This window comes from Micromys minutus (genome assembly GCF_963924665.1).
Source record: "Micromys minutus genome assembly, chromosome: 2".
NCBI classification, from domain to species: domain Eukaryota; kingdom Metazoa; phylum Chordata; class Mammalia; order Rodentia; family Muridae; genus Micromys; species Micromys minutus.
Window position 1 is genome coordinate 19,477,014 of NC_137971.1, and position 18,743 is coordinate 19,495,756.

Here is an 18,743-nt window from a genome sequence, read left to right on the forward strand (position 1 = left end):
ATAACAGTGTTGTTCGTTTGTGAGTCTTTGACTCCCAAAAGTATCCCAGACTGGGGCAGTTTTACTGAAGGATGAGGTCACCCTTATCCTTCTTACGAATCCCACCCACGACTTTGGGTTTGGTGGGTGCTGCAGCATGCACCTGTGCCGGCCGGACCGGGGCTGTTGAAAGAGTAGGAAGAATCCCGCTCGGTTTTTGTTCTTTGGCTTTGGTTTTTCCCCTTTGCTGAGGCATGTGAGAGACACTGCATTCTGCAGAGAAGCGAATTTCAAAAGCACCAAGTTGGCAGCGAGGTGTAACAGGACTGGTCACACCAAGCTGCGGACCCTCCTGCGTCGTGCCACGCGTGCATCTGGGATTTGCGAAATGAGTTACTAGAATGAGGCAGGGCGCGAAGCCTAGCCCCAGTGTTGAGGAGCAGAGTTGCCGCACGCACGGCAGTGTCCAAAGAAGACTGTGTTCGGCCAGGTGGGCGCGCGCCCCGGGGGAGCCCAGCACTTGTCAGCGTCTTTGCTTTACTCCGGTTCCTCCGAAGTTACCGAGGTGCAGGGAAGAGGAGGGGCCTCGCCTAGGGCGCAGAAGTGATTGGTTGTCCGGGGCCCTTGGAGAGGGCGTGTGGTCCAGCCCTGGTGGAGAGGGGCGGAGCGGCCACTGTTCCTACCGCTGCCGCCGACAACACAATCGCAGCCACCGCAGCCTTGGCCTCTGGGCAAGTCGTGTTAGCAGCAGCTTACCGGGTGTCCAGGCTGAACGGAAACGCCTTACTGGGCTTGTTCCGTACCCTAACCCGTGCCTGGCATCCAAGCAGCAGCCGCCACAACCGACCCTGTTCGTGGTGTCTCGCTGGATCCGAGCTTTCTGTGCACATTAAGTCCTGTGCCTCCCCGCCCCCCCCGCCGCCGACCCCTTGCCACTATGCCCCAGGCAACGGCTCTTGGCATCCTGGTGCTACTGTTGCTGCTACCGCTGCCCCGCGGTGCTGAAGTGACTGGAGACCACTCGAATGTCGCCTTGGACTACGGAGCCTTGGAAGGCGAGGAGGGCATGGAGCAGCAGCTGCATTACCACGACCCCTGCAAAGCTGGTAGGTACCACCGCTGACCTAGTCTCCGGGCAAGTCGGGCAGAAGTTTGCCTTTGAAATGCAAATGAGTGGTGGGCAAGGCGGGCCACTCCGCTCCTGGGGGATGTCCCGGGTTCCCGCGGGAGGGGGGAGGACACTGTCTGCGAGAAACTGCTTTAATACTCCCCCAAGTCCAGGAGGACATCCTGGTCCCAGGTTAGCAGTGCACATCGGTGGCAGCCGCTGGAGCGGTCCTGTAGGGAATCCTGGCGGATGTGGCAAGCAAAACCTGTGTGGCTCACGGTGGGCTCCGGTCGCCTGTCAGCCTGTGGGCACTCACTACCTCCAGATCCTGCAGAAGTCAAGCCTGGCTGGGCGCGACGCTCCAGGCTCCTATGGAGTAGCTGGCTTCATCCGAGTTCACAGCAGTTGGAAGTTTCCCCGCGAAGTTTCCCAAGATCTGTAGTTACTCTAGTGAGAGATTAGAAGACCTACAGAAAAGCTTCACAGGAGGCAGAAGGAAAAGTCCTCTAGGAAGAATGCCCATGACTTGACTTGCTCCATCCCCCCTCCCAACGCCATTCGCCTCTTCGCAGTCTCCTCAGCACCAGACCGAGATGGAAGTCAGCAGGTGCTCTAATTCCACCAGGAAGCTGCACCCCTGGACAGCATTGGGCACGCCCGCCTCTGAGCACAAACCTTTGCCCCAGTTCCAGTGCCTGCTTCCCTCCAGATACCAACCCTGTTTGGGATGTGTGGCCAGAGGTAGATGGGGGTGATGAAACATACCAGCAAAGGTTTTTAAGTGTCCGTCCCCCAAGGACTCCTTATCCAAAATCAGGATCTGGACGGGCAGGTACCAGCTAGGACCCAGGGAGGTGCGGGACTCAGACCACCTTGAGGTTGCTCTTGGATGGTGGCTAGGAGCCTGCTAGTAGTGTTTTCCTCTTTCCATTGCCCAACCTGTCTCACTTCCGGTGGGCAAAAATAAGGGATAAGAGGCAAGAGAGAGGCCTTGAGGATACTTGTGGTTTCTCTGGGTACAGTGGCCCACCAGGTCTAGGCCAATACATTTCATTCTCTTAGTTCATAGAAACCTCTTCCAGCCTTGGGTCTCTCATCTCTAAATTGGAAGATAAATAGGAGAGTTCATGTGGAATGCCTTGTCATTGGAATCAATTAGGCTGTTGTCCTTATTTTTACCATTTCTGTGGTGGCTCTAGTGTGTAGGCTGGAGTCACTTCACAGTGCATATTGTCTGGAGGAGATGAGGTTCTGAGGAAGACCTCGGGTGTTCTTGAGACCAGAGGGGCCCGTGTATGTATGTTAAAAGTCAAGCTGGATGTGGGAACATGATCTTAACCACAGGGAAGATGGCCGAAGAATCCACCTATATATGAGGCTCTGGGTGGAAAATAGAAAGGGTGATTTCCAGATAAATGAAGGCACCGTGGCTTGACTGTGAGATCCAGCCAGGATGGTCTGAGCACGGTTAGAATGGTGGCCAGGTCCTAAAAAGAGAGCACTTAAGCTTGAAATAAGGCAGGGGTACCAGGAGCAACACTCACGCCTGTCAGATCCAGAGCAGCCGCCTCTGGAAGGTAGAGAAGCCAGTGGGACCAGAAGGGAGATTGGTTTGTGGAACTGCCTGGGTGCCTCATGTGTGTAGGATGCTAGTCTAGATGCTGCAGATCCAAAGGGGAAGATACAGATCGGACTGAGACTGTCTGAGCCTCCAGGAACGACCCAAGGCAAATTTGCCTGTTGACTGTCCAGTGATTTTTAGAGAGAATGTTGGGAACAAAGACATGAATGCTCTGACTATTCATAGACTGGGTGGAATGGGCAGGCAGGGCTGGGAAGTAGAGAAGTCTGAGTGTGGTCCAGCTGCTTTGTGCATCCTCGCCTCGGCAGCCATTCTTGGAACCTTCCGGGCCCCACTCTCACCCTGGGCCTGCCTCTCCCTGGGCTAATCTGGTGCTAAGAGCAGCCAGAAGAGAGCAATAGAGAGCAATGGCAAGGGAGACCTGCAGCCAGAGCAGGACTCAGACCGCTCTTCCTCCCAGTTCTGCCAAGTAGGGAGCACCACAAGGAAGGCCTAACAGCAAATGGCACTTTGCCAAAGTCTTAGTGGAAGAGCAGCTTCCCCACTAGGGGGAACTGCACTTCCTGGTAACAGGTTTAAAGCTCACCTTCAGAAAGGGTCTTTATCCCAGGGAAACTCTAGCTCCCTGGAAGCTCTCATCAGAAGGCCAGCTCCTGGCCCCTGCTTTGGAGCTTCGCATAGAAACAAACCATTTCCCACCTGTCCCATCCACAATGCAGGAGGGACTGTCCTGGCGCTGTTCCCCACCTATCAGTGGACAAGTTCTGTCAGCTCTGGGCTTTGATACCCCCCCCCCCCCCCATGGAATGGACATGTTGAATCTGTTCAGACTCTAAACTGACAGATCTGGAGAGCTTCTCACTTCTTAAACATTTTTAAATGAATTTTTTCCCCATTTACTTCATGTCGAGGGGGGATGCGCTGGTGTTCCATGGCATGCGTGTGAAGATCAGGGGACACCTTTCAGAAGGTGGCTCTCTCCTTCTGTGTGAACTCAGGTGACAGGGCTTGGCAGCAGGTGCCTTTGCCTATTATGACGTCTTGCTAACCAAGAAACTCCCTGTTGGATGTATCACCTGTCTTACCCTGAACGCACATGACACCATGTAGGGACATGTGCTTGAGTCCTCCCTGTCGGTGTTCTGTGTTTCTGTGATAGACACCATATGTGCTGCAACCCCTCTCTAAGGTAGATTTACTATCTCACCATGTCTTTAACATGTCACCGTTAACAACCATTAACAACTCCCACCTACCCTGCTGTGTGCAAGCTTCATGCCCTGGGGTAAGACCTGTGCTCTCCCTGTGTCTCTGAGTCCTTGTTGATGGACAGGAACGGTTTATGACAGATTAGAGCACATAGAAAGATATGTCTATTATAAACAGATTTTCTAGAGACGCATTGAAAGAACATCTTCATTACCGAAGCTTTAGATTAAACTGTCAATTCTAAATTTACTTAACATTTGACTCCGTAAAGAGGATGGTTACTAAGTCAGACGATGGGGGAGTGGCAACCTTCCTGGCATGCAGACAGTTCTGGGCACCGTGTCTATTGGCCCATAGGTCTATTACTGGCTTTCCCTTAGATACTGCCCACATATTCAGGCACTGTACAAGAGTGCAGACATTTTCTGCATCTCAATGCTGGCAGGATTTCCCTTGTCTGCCTGCCCTCATCCTCTTGTCCTCAGTGGAGGAAATCCAGGGGCTGGCTCCTTATCTCATCCCTGCCCCTGCTGTCTGTGTGGCTGGTAACACAGTGCCCCTTACGTATGTGTCACTCTCTGCAAAGGGGAGGAGGGAGCAGAATCTTGTAATGGAACCAGAACCTGTGTGTAGACTGTGGGTAGGAGGGTGAACAAAGCAGCAGGGGAGGAGCTGGAAGTGTAAGGCAGGGGAGGAAGAATTCAACGAGGCGAGTGGGATTCAGATCGCTGCTGTCGGTGGTGAGCTTCAGGCCCTCCAAGGCCTCTTAGTATTTTCCAAGTACCTCCTAGAATCATCTATCCAGAGAATGGGAAACTGAAACGAGTCTGAAGGTTGTAGCCCTTCATTGTGTACATCTACTTCCCACTCTATTTTAGGGGAAGAACTCACCCCTGACTTGGTATACAACCACCTGACTGGCACACCATTACAATCGTGTCTTAGTGGATTAAGGACAGTTAGGGTGGTGTGTGTCTGTCAACTAGAAAGACCTGCAGGATCAACAGTGAGGCGCTGGAATCCACCCGATGGCTCCCCGACCCTTGTGTCTGTCCACAGCCTGCCTGTTCATTGGATTGTTGGATAGAGATGCTCACGATCATCTCCCCATGTGACTTTGTTGTAGGCTCTTCCTCACAGCACAGCAACTGGATTCTAGGTAGATCTAAGAGGACCAGGTGGGAGTCTGAGTGCCTTTGTTGACAACCTCACATCCTCACACCCAGCAGGATGATGAGCCTCTGCCCCAGCTGGAACATGACTCCCTTTCACCAACGGGATAGCTGTAAAAATAACCTTGTTAAAAAGCAAGTGCAGCCAGTTTTGCAAAACGCTCTTGGGTCCTCTAGATTTAGGGAAGGTTCTAAAGTAAAAAACTGGGGAGACGGGCAGTGAACACGGGCAGTTTTCCAGTGTTGATTTGGAGAGTTTGGGACTCAGCTCACCAAAACTGCCCGGATGAGGCTTGGGTGATGCGGAGAAGCTCGGGCAGCCCGTGTAAAGCCAAGGGAACTGGCTGTCAGCCTGCGGACACCTGCTTACTATTTAGCTAGTGGCTTGGCAAATGCCAAAGGCATCAGACAGCTGTGAGTGCTGAATTCAAATGTGATGTGTGGAGTTGTTGGCCCCTGATGGCTTAAGGCTCATGAGCCAACTCGAGAGCTACAGTGTGACAAATGGCTCATCACTCATTTTGGACTATCCCTGGCCCCTGCCCGTGATTTCAAATCTCACCTCTCTCTGGAATCTGGAGCCTCACTCTACCCTTCTCATTTGCTTCAAGATGTAGCCCAGGCTGTCCTGGAACTTGCCCTGTAGACCAGGCTGGCCTCAAACTCAGAGATTCATCGCCTCTGCTTCCTGAGTGCCAGGGTTAAAGGTGTTCATCATCACCGCCCAGCTTACCAATGAGGTCTTTTTGAAGGTTCACCCCAAGACTTTTCTGGGGAAGCTACTGTCAGCAACCCTCCAGGTCCTGATGTAAGGTCAGAACATTCAACTTTGTAATATCTGGGCCTTGGTCTCTGTGGCTGGTACCCGGAGCAGCATCCAGCTTACTGTGGAGTTTGTCAGTATCTACTGAATGAAGGAGGTAGGAAGGATGCTGGCCTTAGGTGGATTGGGTTCATGACTAAAGGAACTATGCATCTGCCCTCAGTCTGGGCCATGCAACAGCCCTTACCTAAGACTGTCAGGAGAGGAGGCAGAGGACGATAGGGTCAAGTCTCTCTGGAAGCTTGTCTTCCTGTCCCTTATGACTCTCCTAAGGCTCAGACCCTGGTGAGAGCAGCTGGCATTTTTATGTCTTCCTCTACATCCTCTCCTGTCCTATAAGGTCCTTGCTGATGGGCAGATGGCTGATTTAATGAAATCACATTTCTCTAAGGCCTTGTACGTTAAATGCCTCTCCACTCTCCAGGCAGGAGTAGCATCTGGTCCACCTGTCTGCCTTGTGTGAGGAAGTTCTTCCCTCACCCTGTTTTCTCAGTTGCCGACAACTCATCCAGCTTTCAGGGTTGCCACAAGGACTAAATGGTAGACGTTTCACTGGTTTCTGAGCCCGTTTTCTGGCACCAGGAGGTGCTCAGCGATTGGCATTTATGTCAGCAGAGGACAGAGCAGGTACTCTTACAGTACTTCTGTGTTTGTGGAAATGCTTGCAATAAGTGATCTCATATTTGCATAATCAGAGTTGGGATTTGCTGTTGTTAAACAGTGTCTCAAAGGTCAGAGGGGTCGGGGCTGGAGAGATGGCTCTGCAGCTAAGAGCAGGGCTGCCCTTCCACAAGACTAGTGTTTGATTTCCAGTACCAAAATGGTGGCTCCCAACCATCTGTCACTCTAGTTCAGGGGATCTGATGCCTTTCTAGCCTCTGCGGGCACCATGCACATGCAGGCAAAGCACCCATGCACACAAAATAAAACCAATCAGTTGTAAAGAAGTATGAAAGGTATTTTTAAAAAGTGAAGGGTACGTTTTATGTTACATTCACTATATTTCAATAAAAATAAAGTAAGCAAAGATTAAGAGAAGGGAATGTGTCTAGGGAGGAGACTCAGCTTCTGTGGAAGGGTCAGCCAGTTGGCTCAGGGTTCAGCTCTTGCATCTGCTCAGGCAAATGCCAACTGTAATCCAGGACTCCCAACAATGGCTAAGACTTTTGCTGGATAGGCAGTGTCTGGGAAAGGGGAGATGAAAATGGGGAACTTGTCAGACCCCCTTATAGATGGGGCTGCTCTGGGAGCCCAAGCATAATAAGAAACACCACCGCATCCCCCTTAGCCTATCCCCAGAGGAGACATGCAATATGGTGGCTGCTACTTTGCACACGGGGAAACTGAGTTTCAGGATTGTACTTTCTGACACTCCACTCAACTCAGTAGAAAGAAATTTGCACTGTGAAACCTCAGAGGTAGGCTCCCAGGTCTTATATCACTGGGACCCATTCTGACGGGCTTTCCATGACTCTTCCTGGGGGGCATCCTTTTCTTCCTCACCTCAGCACAGGGTTCAGGGAGTGATAATGGGAATAACCTCGAATCTGCAGCATTCTGGCGTGGGTGGTCTCTGTCCTGGTGTTAAAGATCTAAGCGCTCACTAGACTGTTCCCTGAAGACTGCCACCCAGGCTGGACATGGTTGGCTCAGAAGAAAGATACCCCTGGATGGAAGCCAAATGGACATATTATTCCATATGCTTCTGTGATCAGCTATGGGCCTCTGGCTGACCAGTGTCCCTAGGACTCTCTCCTGCAGTGTTCCACGCCCACACTTTAGCCTAGTCTTACTCAGTAAATGTGAACAGCTATATAACTGTGTGGCCCCTTAATGACCTGTCACATCTCCAACTGTGCAGATTGGATCTGTTCATGTGGTCTCCATTACTAGGAGACAGCTGGGACAAAGCAAGAGTACCTGTCCTGAAAAAATATCTCAGAGAAGGCCTGTCTTAGCTCACCAAACAAAACACTATATAGACGACATAGGGTTTCTAGGTAGATTGCTTGATTTCATATAGACATAGCTCTTAGAATGCTTGGAACATGGGAGGTACTTTCTTCTAAAAGTGTTTACTATTGCTTGTGTTCATCTCTCTGAAACCCTGCACTGGCTTTCTGAGTGACAGGAAACCCAGTGACTGAACATATTAAAAGATCTGTGTTTTCTTGCCACACTGGTGTATGTAGCCCTTCTATATTTAAGGAGATTTGCCTCAAAACTACAGTCAGCCAAGAATCTCATGAACCCATTGAAGGTGTTGAGCTGAGAGTTTGCCAGCAAGACATCTAAGAACCCAGTCCCAACTCTAGGGGCCAATAGTGGGACATGGCTCCTCCTGACTTCTCCAAGACTGTGTTCCTGTGGCCTCCAACTTCCAAAGAGTCTAGGTACCAGTTAGGTTGGCTTCCGTGGCACATCTGAGGGTGGCCTGCATCTTCCCCCAGAGACCTTGTCTAACCGTCACTTTTGAATCCTCAGATCATGGCTTCTCATCCTCACCATGGCTCTGAGCTGAGGACTGGTGGCGCCAACCCTCCCTTGCAGGTCTGCCTGTGAGTTCCAGCCATACCTGATGCTTTATATACAGGCTTTCCACACAGACTGGGAGATTCTGTGGACACCTCTGGGGTATGGCCTGTGCTTCTAGGCCCCTGCAGATACCACAGGCCATGGTCTGGAACATTTAACTGGTTAACACAGGGACAAGGACATCGAATCCCTGCAGGAAGGAACCTTTTCTACCCATGGGCAACAAATGCGCCTCTATTCTAGCCAGTCTTAAGGTTGTCAGGAAGCCACAGGCAAGCCTCTTTTTCCATGACTTCTTTTCTCCAATGGCCCAGATTTTGATAAAGATGGGAGAGTTCTGACCCTAAGATATTCCTTGTCACAAGGTGTTGGAAAGAATCAATTAATAAATGCAGGATTTTGAAATGTATCTCCTCTCTCTTCCCCACATTCCTCTTCCAGAAGGCCCCAGGACAGAGCATAGGTGGAAGGTCAGGTGAGAGAAAAGGATGCAGCCATGTTCCTCCTGAAGAAGGAAGGAATGGAGATGGGCCAGCTTCCCAGGGAAGCTCTTGTTTGGAGGAGCCAACATCCTGTTGAAGGCTCATGTTGTCGGCATGACGCAAGCCTGTGGTTTGCACATGGTGACCTTACTACCTGTGTGATGTGACCAAATTTCCTAGCCTCTCAGAGTCCCAGTTTACCCCTTTGGGAGATGAGAATGGCATTCAAACGTACCATGATGGTTTGTTTGGAGATTAAATGCGGCCATCACGTCCTTGAGTTTAGTGTGCTGTTCTTGGTAGCTCTTCTCTGCGGTTGCATTGTCTCCCCCATTAAGATTTTCCCTGTGAGTGGCAGGCTGGGTTTTTTGTGTGTACTTCTCGCTCCCTCTCAAGGCCGCAGAGTTCTCTCGGGATCCACAGCAAGTGACAAGTGTTAATTTCTACCGCTCGTTGGCTCTCGGTGAAGCGAGGAGAGCGTGGCAGATACCGATACGCATAAGAGGTTTTTCCCTTGTACCCACTCAGCCTGCTCGTAATCTCCTTCTGCCTGGATGCAAGCCTAGCAACAGGAGCCCAGCTTTCCTGCTGATTGGTTAGCGACCTATCTGTGATCACACCATCCTCTGACTGCTCCTGCCAATTGCTAATCAATAGTTTCAGACTCGCCCACAGAGCACTCAAGTGTTGGTGTCAGCCTGGGTCTGCCTGCTTCACCAGCTGGGCCATTTAGCTCCCCGCCTCATGCTGCAATTTGCCCACCACACTTCCGTTTCCTCCCACCTGGGTTACTGGTGGGTGCTGACGTGAGTCCTGGAAGCCCGTTCCCCCAGGGAACTGTCAAGCCTCCTGCTTTTTAACTCTTCTCCAGGCCCTGGCCAGTTGTCCTTTGGCTTTCTCCATTGGCTCAGAAGTGGTCACAGGTGATAGAATCCACCCAAGTGCTTTAGCAGGAAACCTGGTCGCAAGCCACCGACTTTCCTCACTTTGCCATGTAGCCCAAACCAAGTTCTGCCTGCTCCGGGTCCAACTTTGAACCTTTCTGCCTCGTTCCGTTCCGTCCTCAAGGCTGCCCGCTTAATCTAAGCCCCGCCCCCGCCCCGCCCCCCGCCGCCCTGGCCAACTTCTTTGTGAATTCCTACACTCCCCAAATCTGTTTTGCATGCTACCGGCAAAACGATCTTTGAAAACTCACTCACACCTGACTACATTTGCAGAACCAGACCCAGTTTACGACGGTTCAGAACTTCCCAGTCATTTGGAGTGAGAATGATTGATAGTTCTGAGTCCTCCGTTCCTGCCCGCCCTTTCCTGCAGGCCCCTCCCTATCACCTGCCACTCTTCCTTGGGGGAGGGTCTTCTTGGCAGCTTCTCAGGGCTCTCCATGCAGACATCCTAGGCTTCTCTAAGACTAAGCCTGCACTCCATGTCGCATGTCGCCTGACTAGCCCCATATAATATTAGATTCTTTGTGTGTGTGTGTAGATTGCTCATTATTTATAAAGTGTCTTTTATATTTTCATATGGCATTTGTTTTTCTAAATAGAACTGATTGGAGTTACTGGTGTGTGACAACTTGCTCGATGACTGCCCACACAAGAGTATAAGCTACTAGGGGAAGAAAACAAGGCTCCCCCAGTTTTCTGTCACCAGCACAGTGCCAGCACCTGTATAGCGTCCGTAGTATTTGTCAAATGAGAACTGGGTAAATGGGAAGCCACAGGGAGCCAATAGGTAGGACTGACCATGGGACAGTTAAGGAAAGATGACTGGGAAAGGGTGTGGTGAGCCCCACCTTGGGGCTGAAGGATGGGTGGGATTTAGAGAAGCTGGGATGCAGGTAGAACACCGGAGAGAATAGCGTGAGTCAAGGGGAAACCTTGGGGTACTTGGGATGTCACTGAGCTGGTACCTTGGCTTATTTTGAAGAACAACGGTGACAAGGTTGAAATAAACTTGGAAACAAGGGGATGAGAAGTAGGGAGCTGAAACCCACCTTAGGGAAATGGGGAGCTACTGACTGCTTTAGAGTGGTTAGTTATTTCAGGAAAGATACAAAATTCTTAGGATCTACAGGAGCCCTGGGAGAGAAGGGCCATTATTATCCTGGCTGAGGGAAGGGAGAAAGGATGTGTGAGAGTCCTAAGCGGCAATGCACAGAAAGGCCCCGCCAGCAACATGAGGAGGCCGTTGGGACATGTTCAGCAAGCATGGGGACATCCTGGAGAGGTGAAGGAGAGATAATGCTTGAACATAAATTGTTTTCCTGGGCTACACATCAAGGTGGACTGCTTAGAAATTTCACATAGGAAGGACTGATAGTGTCCCATCAACTCATGTCCTTAACAAGATTGCCGTTAGCAGGGCACACGTGCTCCCAGACCCTCTGTGCATGCTTGAGATAGGAGTTCCCCTTTCCTGAATGTCTGTGCAGCTCTGAACCTTCTACTCCGTTTCCTTAGTGCCACGGACCTCTTTCTGAGGCAGTGAAGATGCTTATGTAACAAGCAGACTTACATAGATAGCATCAATTCAAGTTGTGTTCACGGTTGCATAGCTACATTGTCATTTGTTTAACAAGTCCCCTTTGTAAGACACAGATTTCCCCCTCCCAATTGTTTCCTTTTTCTTTTGTAAGCAATGATGCTAGAGTCATCCTGTGGCTGGGTATTTATTTACTGCACATTGGAGAGTGAACCCAGGCAGGGCCTTGAGCATGTTATAGAAACACTCTGCCCACGGCTCATGTTGTTATTTTGAGACACGGTCTCACGGAGCTGCCTACACAGGTCTCAAAATTCCCTAGGTAGCCCAAACTGGTCTTGAACTTGTGATTTGTTCTCTCTCCCATCCCTAAATAGCTAGGATTATGTGTAAGCCAGCATTAAGCTAACTAGCTTTATACCTGTCTTTATTTCTTTATGCGAGGTTCCTATAAATAGAGTTTCTGGAAGTCTAGATGCTCTTGAAGTCTGGCTTGTGGACATAGCTCAGTGGAACAGCGCATGCCCAGCAGACCTAAGGCTCTGGTACAATCTCCAGCTGAGCCAAAGCAAAAGGAATCGTATAGTTCCATTTGTATCTCTTCCCTGCATTCCCACGAAGGTTGATACTGTGTATTCTAGCTTTTGAAGATTAGTGCTGGCTTGAGAAAAGCATTTTGCTATTTTTTTTTCAACTTGCAGTTACAATTTGATTTGCATTTCTTTCTGCTTCCAAATGATTTTGAACACTCAGAAATGCCTTTAACACCAGAGTGGGTCCCCTTAAAGAGTAAGAATGTCAACTGTTCTCTGTCACGTTTGTCACAGGTAATTTCTGGAGAGATTATTTACTTATTTAGAAAGCAGAAAAGGCATTTCATACTATAAAACTGTTTTGGCCCCCACCATCCATGACTATCAGTCAAGATTAAGCGCCTACTTCCTGACCCAAGTTACTCTACTGTTTATCATGGTGCAGGTGAGAGAGTCCAACCACAGCAGGCATTTATTTGGAGAGCAATCAGTAAATTTAGAGTACATAGTTGTTAATCTGAAAGGGGGGACAAGAGAAGGTAGAGAGAACTTAGAAGAAAGCATTGGTGCTGGGTGTATGAAGGGACTACTAGGAAAGGTATGGGTTCCCCACTCCCACCCCACAGGCTGAAATCCACACTTGTTGTGAGAGGGCATGCATATAGCCCTTGGAGGTTGATGTTCATGGAGATACTCTGGCTCTTGTTATTGTTGGGACTTATGATCCAAGACCCCAGTGAATGACTGGAGACACAGAAAGTAGAGAATCTTGTCTGTACTTGTGTTTCTCCTATAGCTCATAGTGCCAAAGCTAATCTGCCTCATGCTTCATGCTTCGGAGCTTCTTTCTTACCGCCATGTTTGAACTTGTCCCTTAACTACAGTCAAGGGAGATACAGCCAATCGGAACACAGATGCTGTGACATACCGGTGGCTGTGGATCTGATGACTGAGATGACCTGCTAAGTGACTAATGGGTAGGTAGTGTGTACAGAATGTATGTGATGGATAGAGTCACATGCCAAATAGGACAGGATACCCCAGTGCATGATTTTATTATACACTCAGAACAGCGTGTTCTTTAAAACACTAACCATCTCATTCTAGAACTTTCCATTTAGCTTCTTTCAAGTACAGTTCATTGTGGGTAAGTGAGGCTGTTCAGAAGTGGGGCAGAAGTTCAGCAGGAAAAGGCCTGCTGGTGAGGTGCTGCCCAATGGAGAGAGACTGGAAGACCTTGAGTGGCTGGAACCAGTGGTTCTTCTGAATGTGCCCTGCAGGGGCAAGTGAGATGAGGTCACCAGAACCAGCGAGCAAAGGTTCTTCTTCCATCACACAGTAGCATCTAGGCCTCTCTCCCTATGGAACAAATGTTAGAGGGGGGATTTTTACAGCTCCCAGCTCTAGAACAGCAGAACATGAGAGAACAGGCATGTGCTACCACAGCTGGAAAAAGACATCTGTTTCTTTGTCACATCAGATTCTTGGAGTGTGTAGCTTAGGCGCAAGGAAGCTCCAGCTTGGATATGCTCCAGGAGCCAGCTTCCTCTGTTTTCCTGCTTTCTCTCCCTGGGAGAGGCTCTTCTCTTCATAGTCCAAGATGTCAGCCAGAGCTCAAACCACCAATGGCAGTCTGGCCTTGAGAAGCAGGTAGAAGAAAGTCGCATAAAGACCAGGAGAAGAGGCTTCTCATTTTCCATGTGCGCATCATTTCATTGGCTGGAACCATAGTCACATGGCCACATGACCTGGGAATCTGGAGGTTCTATTGTCAAGAGCACATGAACTCAAGTCCAAGGTTCTTCCCTTGTAAAAGCAGAAAAAGAGATTGGTAAAAGCAAAAAAGAAAAAAAAAAACCAGCCTTTGCCACAATCAGCTAAATGTGCTGTGCTTTTATGCAGAAGGCTCAGTTAAGATAACATGCCATAGGCATTGCCGTAAGCTGACCAGCAGTTCCGCCAAAACTGATGGAATGTTGGAGCTGGGAGGAACCCTTGGGGGTGTCTGTTCTAACTGTCTATTTTCCCAATGAGAACCCTGTGGTGTGGAGGGGCAGTATCGTATCAGGAGTCCGGGGGAGCTATGGCTTGGCAGGAGCCAGGCCCCAGGCCTCTTCTTCTCCCTACCTTGTATATCTTCCCACTGTGCTCACTGCTTAGGTCTCCAGTGGCTGTCAGCCTCAGAATGAGTCACGCACAATTGCTCGTGCAATTTATGGCTCTATGAAAGATCATTCCACAGTGGAGAGATTAGGACTTATGAAATGTGCCTGGTCCTGTAGTCAAACACACATGATGTACAATTAAAATCCGAGACGCTCTTGGCTTTTAGGATGGCAACTGCATCCTCCCTGCTGTTACTGAGTAGGGTCAGTGTGGGCTTCTGCTGTGGGAGGCAGAGGGCAGAAAATCATATGGTGCTGGAATCTAGTCATGAGAAGTATTGTCTGGGTCAAAGTTGTTTGGCTCCCTTCTCCTTTCTTAGCTGCAGAAATAACCAAAAGTCTTTCTCATAACAGCTACCTGAGTGAGAAAGTCCTGTGGGGAAACAGGGTCACTGCACGTGTTTAATATTAATGAAGGGACTAGTCAGAGACACAGAGTTTAAGGAGGAAAGCAAGCAAGCTCTTCCTGCAGCTACAAATCAGGGAGGAAACAATGTTACTGGCGTCAAAACTGGTGGGAGGTGATGCAGCCCCATGAGATACCAGGGCCAGGCCTGGAGCACCACAGCAGAGGAGAAATACCCAGACCTCCCACCAAACCCCACCCCTGGCACTGTCTTCAGTGTTTTTTTCCTGATTTAAAGCAACCACAGTGAAAATGGGCAAGGGAATTGGGAGATGCAAGGGCAAAGATCAGGCTTACAGGCAAAGGACTGAGCAGCTATTCATTTACAGGGAGCACGGTGTTTAACACATAAACAATTTGTGAGTGAGAAAGTGCAGATACGAGCAATGCCCCAGTGCTGGTGACAGACACTACTGATTTAACTCTTTCCAACGTGTCTAAGAAAGTCACCAGTTGAGTAGCGTCTTAGTTAGGGTTTTACTGCTGTGAACAGATACCATGACCAAGGCAACTCTTATAAGGACAACATTTAATTGGGGCTGGCTTAAAGGTTCAGAGGTTCAGTCCATAATCATCAAGGCAGGGGCATGGCAGCATCCAGGCAGGCATGGTGCAGGCAGAGCTGAGAGTTTTACATCTTCATCTGAAGGCTGCTGGTGGGAGACTGACTTCCAGGCAGCTAGGGTGAAGGTCTTAAGCCCATACCCACAGTGACACATCTGTCTCAACAAGGCCACACATCCTAATAGTGCTACTCCCTGAGCCAAACATATACAAACCATCACAGGTAGGGGAGGTTCATGAGATGAAGTCTGTCTGGAGCTTTGAACACAGGTAGCTTTGCAACTATGACAAGCTTCCCTACACCAATCTTGCTGTGTGTGCATTTTATAGTTTCAGTTTGCTGACTGATGTTTTTTTATTCCAGCGAGTCAAGCTGTCGCTCGGCCACCAAAGTATCAGTGTGACTGTGCTGTGATCTATAAATGAAGGGTCAAGGCAGAACACAGCAGCTACCTTGAGGAAGGCAGGCACCAGCACAGGCTCTAGCCAGACCCTCTTGGCTCATCTGCTATGAGATTCCAACAGCTCAGGGCTGTTCTATAGGACCCTGCTGTGTAAGGCGCTCTCCCAGGTCCTGACCGACCCAGGACACTTGGCTCCTACTGGGTCTCTGATGTGTGACTAGATGGTTCTTAACTGGAACAAGCAGGTAATGGCTCTGGTACAGTGGAGAGTGGGGATGACTATTTCTCAGTCACCACGGGGACTATGCGGCTCTGTACTAAGACGGATTAAGAGGTCATGTTCAGGTTCAATGGATAGGAGGGCTGAGATCAGTGGGGGACATTTGTCTTGGGAGAGAGCAAATCAGAAGAGGTCCAAGTGTGTCTGATTCATGTCATCCCTCACATGAATAAGAGCATGAAGAGAACACAATGCTTCGAATCCCTGGATCCCTCCAGTGAGGAATGAGTCCGTTGTTTAGATGGCTTTTGCATATTTGCCATCTTAGAAATTCCTGGATCCAAACTTGTTTTTTTTTTTTCCTCCCTAAGACTTCAATATAAAACTCACAATTAATCTATTTTGCCCAATTAAAATATTTACTGTTTCCTACTCCTCTCTGCCATATGCTCGCATAAGTTAACCATCCCTCCCTCAAGAAGGCCATTTCTCCAGGAGCAGCTGTGGAATCTGCAGACGGGAGGCTTCCCATACTAAACAGATCCTGTCCTTTAATCTGCACCCAAAGATCCAGGAGGCACGATTCACACTTGCCTGCTTCCTCCCTGGCCTCTCAAGCCAAACCTCTCCCTGCCCACTTGCTACCAAGTGCGCTGAAATTTAGGGTCATGGTTTCAAAGTTCATGGTCCCGAGAATAAACAAAAAAACTATTGTGGTTGCATAGAGCTCTGGACCCCATTGACACTGTCCCATGAATATTTATAGCTGGGGACTACAAAAGAACATAGAGGCCATATTGTATTCCTGGAGCTTTTCCTTCCATGGGGTCCTTTCTCTGTGGGTTACTTTAATGTAAGCTTTGCCGATTTAGTTGCACACTTTTAAGCCGATTAACTTTTTACTAAAAAAACCCTCCCTGTTTGTTTGTACATACATTTCCCTGACAAAGATTCACACAAAATTGCTTCAAACCTGGTAAATCCACAGAACTGAAAGCATCTCTGGGTAGGATTTCCCTGTAATTCTCCTGCCTCTGACCTCTCCACCCCACCTCTGCAAGTTTCCTGGGAGGGAAAGCAGTAGTTTGAACCACCCCCCTCCCCGTTCAGTTTCTTCACTAACCTAGGCTTATCCCCAGATGCACATCTCAAAGTACTAACTAGGTGCCTCGCTGCTTGAGATGGTACAGAGATTGTCAGGTGCCAAGCCAGAGGTGGATCTCTAAAAGACACCAGAAGGGAACCAAACAATTGATATGGATGGGCCTTAGACACCATTGATCTTGTTGACTCTCAAACTTGAGCGTGAGTCAGAATAGGGCGTGACAGAGTCTGTATTTTAATGTGTGTTCTCGGGCTCTGTTCCTGGAGGTGTTGATTTCATCACTTTGGTTGAGACTCGGAGTTCCCGTACATCAACATCCTCTGTAGATGCTCATTGCAAGTGGATTGTGGGCCAGACCTCCAGCAGCTTGGAGCTGCTCAGCTGTCTCCTGTGCTGATGAAGAAATGCCAATGAAGGCAAGCATAACTTGTGTGGGATCATGAACAGCTTCCTGTGTGAGCTGTGGGAGTGTGCACTGTGCCGTCTTTACCAGTGCAGACATCCCGAGACACAGCCCCATAGCATGGGATTTGTGGTTAGGCAGAATGGGGAGTGAAAAGTCCCTCAATCACTAAGTGTAGATGAGAGAGTAAGGATCTGGCTGGTCGGGAGAAGGCAGAGGATTGGGCTGAAGGCTTTCTCCTAGCAGAGGCCAAGTTTCCTGGGGTTTGGAGAGAGTTTCTAGGTGAGTCATGTGGCTAAGAGGCTCCAGGGAGGCTAGGGGCTTGCAGCTCTGTGTTATCTGGGAGCTAGTGAGGCTTAGCTTGTCAAGGGTGGTTGGTACTGACAGCATTGGAGGAGGTCTTCCTCTGTCTGTCTGGGCTGATACCTGGCTCAGATTTCCAGTTCTGCGGGTCTGGCACCCTGAGTCCGGCACCTGGTTTCATTAAACACTGCCAGGATTCCATCGTCTCCAAGACCCACCGAAACTCTTATGGGAAGGGTTGTGAGGGATCTCCAGGGCCACCTCTCTACACTCTCTCCCCTCTAAGCACCTGTCTGGCTGTCCAGTCTTGGGCATGCTAGGTGCTCATCTGAAGTAGACAGTCCAGCCCACCCAGAATCTTAGTTTTAGAAGTTGGAGCCTGTGTGGCAACAGAGAATTGAGGTCAAATCGGAAGTTGGAACCACAGGTCTGATTTCTCACCAATTTCCTCCATTCGTTGCACACAACATCCCTCAGCTCGGATCTTCCAGACGATCCATTCATTCTTTCATTTATGAAACGGTCATGTAGGTCAGGGCCATGCCCTATGCTGGGAGCTGGGGGAGGATGTGTGCATGGAAGGGGTGGCAAACTATGACATGTGGTACCAAAGTGAGGGGCTCCTCAGAACCTCTGCACCCTGGCTTTTCTTCCAGCCCTGGAGTTCCATTCATCATGCCTACTCTTCCTTCTCTGCCCCTTTCAACCTCTCTGTGATCTCATGACCTGCCATCTTCAGGAATCCATATGGCTATGTCTAACAAGTACAGCTTCTCTTCCTTCGCTGGCACCACTTCCTTCGCTGGGACCACTTCTGTGTCCTTGACACAGTTTTGCCATTTGTCACATCTTTGCATGCATCATTCCTTTGGCCAGCATGCTTTTAACTGTGCCCCTGCCCAGGTTCTCTTCACTTTTGGTACCCATGCTTAAGTGCCACCCTTTGACGCACTGTCTGGTGCTAAAGGAGCCACACCTTAGCCATGTGGCTGCTGGTGGCATCAGAATGGAAGGAGGTCTTCCTCTGCCTGACTGGGGACAGAGAGGTTGTTCTGGATGAAGACAGGGTGACATGCTATACTGAGCACACTCTGGGGTGGAGGATGTGGGACAGGAGTCTGTTCCAGTGGCTTGTCCCTGTCAAATTGTGGGTGTTTCTCCTTTAGAGCCAGAAGGGACAGGCATGTACGATAACTCAAGGAAAGAATAGAATTTGGGAGTTGTGAAGTGGTGTGCACATACTACCATAACACTAGTGAGGGGAAG

At 49.5% G+C, this 18,743-nt stretch overlaps 1 protein-coding gene across 1 annotated transcript in view; it reads left to right on the top strand.

The window, feature by feature from the left end:
* Positions 1 to 916: 916 nt before the first annotated feature.
* Positions 917 to 18,743, top strand: part of TLL2 (tolloid like 2) — a gene marked incomplete at both ends in the record, with an annotated part of 112,031 nt that continues 94,204 nt past the window's right edge. Inside the window, one exon of the mRNA XM_080910729.1 lies at positions 917 to 1,085. Within this exon, the coding sequence (XP_080766855.1) occupies positions 917 to 1,085 (169 nt within the window). The remainder of the gene's footprint in view (positions 1,086 to 18,743) is intronic.